The 7,036-nt window shown below is 39.9% G+C and overlaps 1 protein-coding gene across 1 annotated transcript; it reads left to right on the forward strand.

The window, feature by feature from the left end:
- The first annotated feature begins 82 nt into the window (after window positions 1-82).
- On the forward strand, window positions 83-6,268 carry CSTF1 (cleavage stimulation factor, 3' pre-RNA, subunit 1, 50kDa). Its single transcript, XM_009893366.1, has 5 exons — window positions 83-273; window positions 1,714-1,991; window positions 2,822-3,019; window positions 3,588-3,978; window positions 5,511-6,268. The coding sequence occupies exons 1-5, from the start codon at window positions 105-107 to the stop codon at window positions 5,768-5,770; spliced, it is 1,296 nt and encodes a 431-aa protein (XP_009891668.1). The 5' UTR covers window positions 83-104; the 3' UTR covers window positions 5,771-6,268.
- The last annotated feature ends 768 nt before the right edge of the window (window positions 6,269-7,036 follow it).

Raw genomic sequence — 7,036 nt, forward strand, 5'->3', positions numbered from 1 at the left:
AGCAGGATGTGCTTTATTTAAAGGTTGTGGTTGTTCCATGCAACTCTCTTGTATGTGATTTTTCTTCTTTATTTCAGGCCCCTCCAAGGCATTCCTTGCTCACAATGTATAGAACAAAAGTCAGTTTGAAAGACCGTCAGCAACTTTATAAACTGATAATTAGTCAGCTGCTATATGATGGATACATAAATATTGCTAATGGCTTGATAAATGAGATAAAACCACAATCAGTCTGTGCACCATCTGAACAACTGCTGCACCTAATTAAGTTAGGTAAGCTGGGATACAAAGCTAACATAAAAAAACAATTTCTAAATCCCTGACTTAAAACCGTGTGAATTAAGAGGTTAGCATTACTGAAAGTACATCTTTTATGCAAAGGTTATGTCTAGTAATAGCATAACGTTTCTGTATATTTAGATACAGCCTTTGCTTCCGTGGGTTTTTTGAAGGGCATTCTCGTTCTATGTTTCATTCCTTAGTATGTATTAAGAGCAAAACAGATCACTGAAAGTGTTGTCAAGATCTGTTTGTTTGAACTTCTGTTACACGTGAGAATACCTGCTCAGGGTCCTGAGTGACTGGCAACCTTCTAAAAATACACTCCAGTCAACGGGATCACTGAGTCCACAGGCCTAATAGAAAACTGACCCACACAGTTCTCTGCCAGCTTTAGAAATATTTTCTATATGATTCTACCTGGCAGTGTTGGAAAGGGAGCAAGCCCTTCCATCTTCACTAGCCTTTATACACCAGCCTCAAGAAAATAAGCTTCACAGTCTAGGGCCTCAGCAAAGGTATCGCCTGTTCTCTCTGTATCTTCCTCTCTGAAAGTACATCTGTGCCGCAGCGTGCAGTCAGAATACCTGAGCTGCTGTTGAAACAAGCTGACTAAGTTACTGGAAGAGGTCTAGCCATAACATCATGTCTTCTCCGTGTTGTAACTGAACTGGTTCTGCTGCCTGAACTAGTTGAGTTCCAAGGGTATAAATATGTGAAGCTTTGTGTCTGAAATAAGAATGCTAGACTTGCCATTTGTAGATGAAAGCAACAAAAACTTTTCTGTTGCATTTGATCAGTTGATGATGACAGTTGGGCACATAGCTGAATATTCTTGTGTCTGCCCTGTTTCCACTTCCAGTGCTGAACTGTCTTTGTTCTGTGGATGCACCCTGGAAATAATAATTTAAAAAAGAATATGTAGAGTGGGTGTAAAGAAGAGTAAAAATGTTCATTTACAATGCTGGGATAGTTGTTTGTGGGGTGGGTTTTTTTTCTTCAATGCAATAAAACAGAAAGGAAAAGAATCAGTAAATGCTCCAGTTTTTTTACTTCAAATCTCATGTAATAATGTTGGGGCTTGTTTCTCCTCTGTGAAAAGCTGAGAAGAGGCCTGTCAATGGCTTCAGTAACTGATTGTCAGTGCATTTATCAGTACTTACCATCCTACAATATTTGCTGGTTGTATTTCCACAGTTAACTTTAAGAGGTGAGGTCTGTTCTAGCGTAGCCAAAGTACCTCTCATTTCTCACGAGAAGTACTGCGGTATAACTAAGTCTGCTCTGCTAGCTTGGCTTCATTCAACAGGGGCTGCCTCGCTTCAACTCTGACTCGTAGCTCTTACCGAAGTCTGTAGCGTAGATCTGGCCACAGCCTAGCTGTCTGAGGAGAAGCCTAACCTGGTTTAAGTGCATCAACTTCTCTCTTTTCAGGAATGGAAAACGATGACAGTGCTGTTCAATATGCAATTGGACGGTCAGATACGGTAGCTCCGGGCACAGGAATTGACTTGGAATTTGATGCAGATGTACAGACCATGTCTCCTGAGGCTTCTGAATACGAGACTTGTTATGTCACATCTCATAAAGGACCGTGTCGCGTAGCTACATATAGCAGAGACGGACAGTTAATAGCTACAGGATCTGCTGATGCCTCAATAAAAATTCTTGATACAGAGAGAATGTTGGCCAAAAGTGCTATGCCTATTGAGGTAAAATATGACTTGAATCGTAACCGCTTTGTGAACTCTTGAGGTGCTGTCTGTTTCATGCCATGTCTGTGCCTTGTGGCTGGCTCAGTGGGTTGGACTAAATATCTGTCTCGCCGTATTTCCTACTCCAACAGCGGCTCATAAAGTACCCTTGAAGAAAAGGAAGAAGAAATAGGGCAAGTATACCTGCGTAACTTCTGGCAGCAGCCTAGAGAATTGAGCCAGAAATTGCTTCTAATAGTTGCTGATAATTGCTATATTGTATGAACACAGTTCATTTTTGAACCCACTTACACTTTTGGCCTTTACAGCCTCCAGTGGCTGTGTTTCAGAACTGTTTCACAGAGTACATATTTCTTTGCTTCAATTTTTCTCTAATACAGTTATCAGGTAGCAATTTAAAAGTGAGGTTGTTTTTTGGGGGGTTTGGGTTTGGGTTTTCTTTTGTGCAGAGCGCACACCAAATTCTCAGCAGTATCCTGCGTGAGTAGAAGTTGCCGTTTCCCCAGTTGGTACAGCTTCCCTTACAGCAATGCAGTATTTTGATTTGTACTGTTTATGAAGAAGGTGATGGGTTTTCTTTCATCGGTTCTCTGCTACTGAAAGTAGTTTGTCCTTGAGCAAGTCAGTTGACCTTTTTTAAGACATAGGGATCTTATCTGATAATGATTTGAAAGCTCATTATACATTGTTAAGATAACAGTGGTTATGTGCCTAGTTGTATGTCAGAGAGGTAGCTGTTGTTTCCCACTTGGGCAAGTATAAAACCAACTTTTCCTGTCAAAAGCATGTTCTGCTTTCTAACACTAACTCTTGACTGTTCTTTGTAGGTCATGATGAATGAGACAGCACAGCAAAACATGGAAAATCACCCTGTTATTCGGACTCTGTATGATCATGTGGATGAAGTTACGTGTTTAGCTTTTCATCCAACAGAACAGATCCTAGCATCTGGTTCAAGGGACTACACACTAAAATTGTTTGATTATTCAAAACCTTCTGCCAAAAGAGCCTTCAAATATATACAGGTTAGATACAATACCAGTTCAGAGCAACCAAAGCTTGAATGTATGAGTAGTGAGGTATCAGTGAGTTGAATTGTGTCTGAGTTTATAAGTGGGTTAGGTACGTAGGAGTATGCAGCAGCAAAATTTGCAGACATTATGGTAATTATATGTTAAGAGTCTGTGCATAATAGATACCTATATTCTTTAAATCTAGTGCCTGTCTGCTTTTTGTTAATCTAGACCAAATCTAATAGGGGTACCTTTGAAGTCAATTATATTATCTTGGAGGAGAGTATGGGATTACGTGGTGGTGGGTTTTGGGGCATGTGACTGGCTGACAAAGCTTCCTGTCACTTTTGTGCACTATCCCAAAAATGAGCAGGCACTGCAAGCTGCTCTAGGACAAAAACTACGATACGTTTAAAGGTAGCCTGTCATTTTAATGCTATAGGAAGCAACTTTCTATTTTGCAAAACCAGAACACTGATAATTTAACTAGGTTTTATAGCACTGTAATGCCACCAGATTTTACACTCCATTTCAGTTTTTTTTTCTTTCTTACACCAATTATGTATTTCTGATCAAACAGGAAGCAGAGATGTTGCGCTCAATTTCTTTTCACCCTTCTGGAGATTTCATACTTGTTGGTACCCAGCACCCTACTTTACGACTGTATGATATCAATACTTTCCAGTGTTTTGTGTCTTGCAATCCTCAAGATCAGCACACTGATGCTATATGTTCAGTAAATTACAACGCAAGTGCAAACATGTATGTGACAGGAAGTAAGGATGGATGCATCAAACTGTGGGATGGTGTTTCAAATCGCTGTATCACTACTTTTGAGAAGGCACATGATGGAGCTGAAGTCTGTTCTGCTATTTTTTCCAAAAATTCAAAGTATATCTTGTCAAGTGGAAAAGACTCTGTAGCTAAACTATGGGAGATATCCACTGGTCGAACACTGGTCAAATACACAGGTATGTGGCAGGTCAGCTTCCAAGTACCTTCTTTTTCAGGTACTGACCGAAGCAGGGGTGGTAATATTGTCAGGAGAACAGTAATTCTTAAAGACAGTGGGAGACTGTTGCTTTGAGGATAAATTGCCCCAAATTTTTCAAAACACTTAATGTAGGCTAATTCCAGAAGAGAAGCTGCGATTCTTATATGTCAAGTCAATGTAAATGTATTTAGCCTGAGTATATCTTGGAGACTTTCCTGACCATTACTCCATTGCTTTGGAGGGAAGTTATCACTAAGTTAGAGAAAAGTAAAAAGCAATGCTGCTGTAAGGACTAGGACATTTGTGCAGAGGGTTTTGTTCTCTCGTTTTTCTTCAGTGTGTTTTAGAAATGGTGATTATTATAACAGCATCATCACTTTTCTTGCTGGTGATCATTTTGATTTTGTGACTTTTCTATGTATTGCTAGACTAGGGGGGCACAGTTTAAACTGGAAGGGTCAAAACTTAACACCTAAAACATTTCTGGCGAGAGGAGGCTACCGTCCTGTGGAGTACCCACCCAGACAGGGGGAATTGAACTGACTTTGGCACAGTTGTTTTAACCATTAGACTCTTGTGCAAAAGATGGCTCTAGTGAGCCGTGGCAATATTCTTAAAAAGTAGCTGCAGCTGGTTTGTTTCTTCTCTTCCCGCTCCCCCCACCCCCCCCTCCCCAAGATGCAATTGTGTGCAAGGTAGTTACACTCGGAACATGCTGACAATACCATGCTTTGATCTCAGCAGGACTTAACAACTGGTGAAGGACATAGAAGCTTTGCGTATGGTAGCAGCTGTGTGACGGGGGAAGCTTTTGGGTCAAGCACTACTGTGCTTAAGCATTAGGAGTCATAGCATGAAAGAGGAGAGGATGTTTTAAAATTTTGTGTATCAGCTTTTGGGATGTGTACATTCCTGTTCTTGTACTCGAGCTCTATTTTGCCCTTAACCAGCAGGGTGCAGCACCTCCTTGATAAACTTTTGCAAAATACCAGGTAGGATGCAGGTGTGCGCTTTGCAAAGTAAATGCCTATATATGAAACACATTTTATTTGAAGGCTATGGAGGGAAGGTATGGCCAAGGTAGGTCATGCAGTGTGCCATATGATACATACATTAAAAACAAAAGTTGTCACTGATAATGAGAATCTCTGTATTCTACTATCTGTGGTCTTTCCCCTTAGTTACAGCTGTAAGCCTCATACTAAAAATATAAGGCAAAAGTGCTCTTAAGTGATTGCACTCATGCTGAGTGGTTGGACTTGACTGACACAGTTGGAGCAATTAATCTTTCTGTCTTCTAAGAAATTTTAGAGCATACCATGTATACAACTACAAAAGAACATTTATTATTGATTCACCTGTTGTATGTGGAAGTGGTAGACTAACTGAGAAAGTAAGACTGCTTTGTAGACTGCAGAAATTGATACTTAGGGAGGGTTTATTCTTAGGTCTTTGGAAACTTTCTAAAACTGATTCTATTTGGGCTAATATTTTGCTGCATGTGTTTAGGAGCTGGTTTGAGTGGACGACAAGTACACAGGACACAAGCTGTCTTCAACCACACAGAAGATTATGTGCTGCTTCCAGATGAAAGGACCATAAGTCTCTGCTGCTGGGATTCAAGAACTGCTGAGCGGAGAAATCTTCTTTCTCTTGGGCACAACAGCATTGTCCGTTGTATTGTCCATTCTCCTACCAATCCTGGCTTCATGACCTGCAGTGACGACTACAGGGCTAGATTTTGGTACAGAAGGTCAACGACAGACTAAGGACAGCTTTATAAAACAGTGATTATCCAGATTCATTGTATCATCTTGTATTGATTGTACTGCCAACAGATGCCTAGATGAAAGCCGTGCTGTGTCTGTTTTTTAATTCTGCCAAATGTGGCAGAAAAATATGAAAATACTGAGACTAAGTTTTGCCCCACGCTAATTTTTTTTATTAGTGTGTGTGGCATTCATTTTTGTAAGTCATCTCTAATTGTACTCAAGGAGGGGGGCGGGGAGAATAAAATGATCCTTGCAGGAAGGATTACACTTGTTCTCCTGTCTTTCTAAATCTCGCGAAAGATAATGTGACTGTATCTTGCTCAAACTGGGCAGTGTGAGCCAGTTTTGCTCTGCATTGTGTCTGTGCAATCCCACTAAAGTCTCTTTAAAGAATGGATTACACAAGTAGCAGCAGAACTTGGCAAATATTTTAATGAAGCCTTAAGCTGCCTTCAGTTTTGATTCATTCTTTGTAAAGCTCTGTTTTGTATCTTTTCGTCTGGGTTTTTTTTGGTAGGTGTTTTTTGGTTTTGTTTTTTTTTTTAAATTGGCCAAGGGGACCTTCTATTCCGAGTCAGTCTTGTGCCATAAGAATTTGAAACAGCATTTTAAGTTGTTTAGATGAATTCGAGAAATGGTGTTCCAGTTCTGGTATTAAAGCTCAGACTTGAAATCTCGTCTTCTTTTGAATTTATCTTAACAAGTGGGACCTCAGAGTAAATTCGTGGTATTTTCAAAGAATATCCACACTGCAACTGTAAAATGTGACAGTGCTGCAGCATGTGAAAATAAGAATAATTTTTGCCATAGTGACCTTTAGTATCCACTCAAAGAAACTGTTGTGCATATTAATTTCTGTATATGTACCTCAGAAATGTCACTTCGCTTCATTTTATTGAGAAATTTTCATCCTATAAGTCTGTTCATAGCACTTGAATTACATTCTTTTTTTTTATTCAAAAACCCAGTCACTGTTTCTTCTCCCTATTATCTCTAATAGTCCAAGTTCCCCAGACTTCATCCTATTCAACAGAAGTACAGATCATTAAGAAACTCTGTGCTTAAACTTTCTCTGATTTTGAACATTCACCACTTGTTTTTACAGATAATTGCCTGTGCAGGCTTTTCAGTGTGTTCGTTCAAGCATCCTTGTACACTGCTCTTGGACTGCACATTTGGGAGGCTTCCTTTAGTCAGAAGTTCAGCACTTGCTCTCATGAGGCTTTTTAAATGAAAGATTGTTCTTACTGCTGGATTGACTCT

The sequence above is a fragment of the Charadrius vociferus genome, unplaced genomic scaffold, assembly GCF_000708025.1.
Source record: "Charadrius vociferus isolate BGI_N301 unplaced genomic scaffold, ASM70802v2 scaffold259, whole genome shotgun sequence".
NCBI classification, from domain to species: domain Eukaryota; kingdom Metazoa; phylum Chordata; class Aves; order Charadriiformes; family Charadriidae; genus Charadrius; species Charadrius vociferus.

Excerpts from the sequence above, each read along its gene's own strand:
- CSTF1 (XM_009893366.1), top strand. The coding sequence starts at position 105 with ATGTATAGAACAAAAGTCAGTTTGAAAGACCGTCAGCAACTTTATAAA. Across the intron at positions 274-1,713 it reads GCTGCACCTAATTAAGTTAG|GAATGGAAAACGATGACAGT; the intron begins GTAAGCTGGGAT and ends CTCTCTTTTCAG. Across the intron at positions 1,992-2,821 it reads AAAGTGCTATGCCTATTGAG|GTCATGATGAATGAGACAGC; the intron begins GTAAAATATGAC and ends TGTTCTTTGTAG.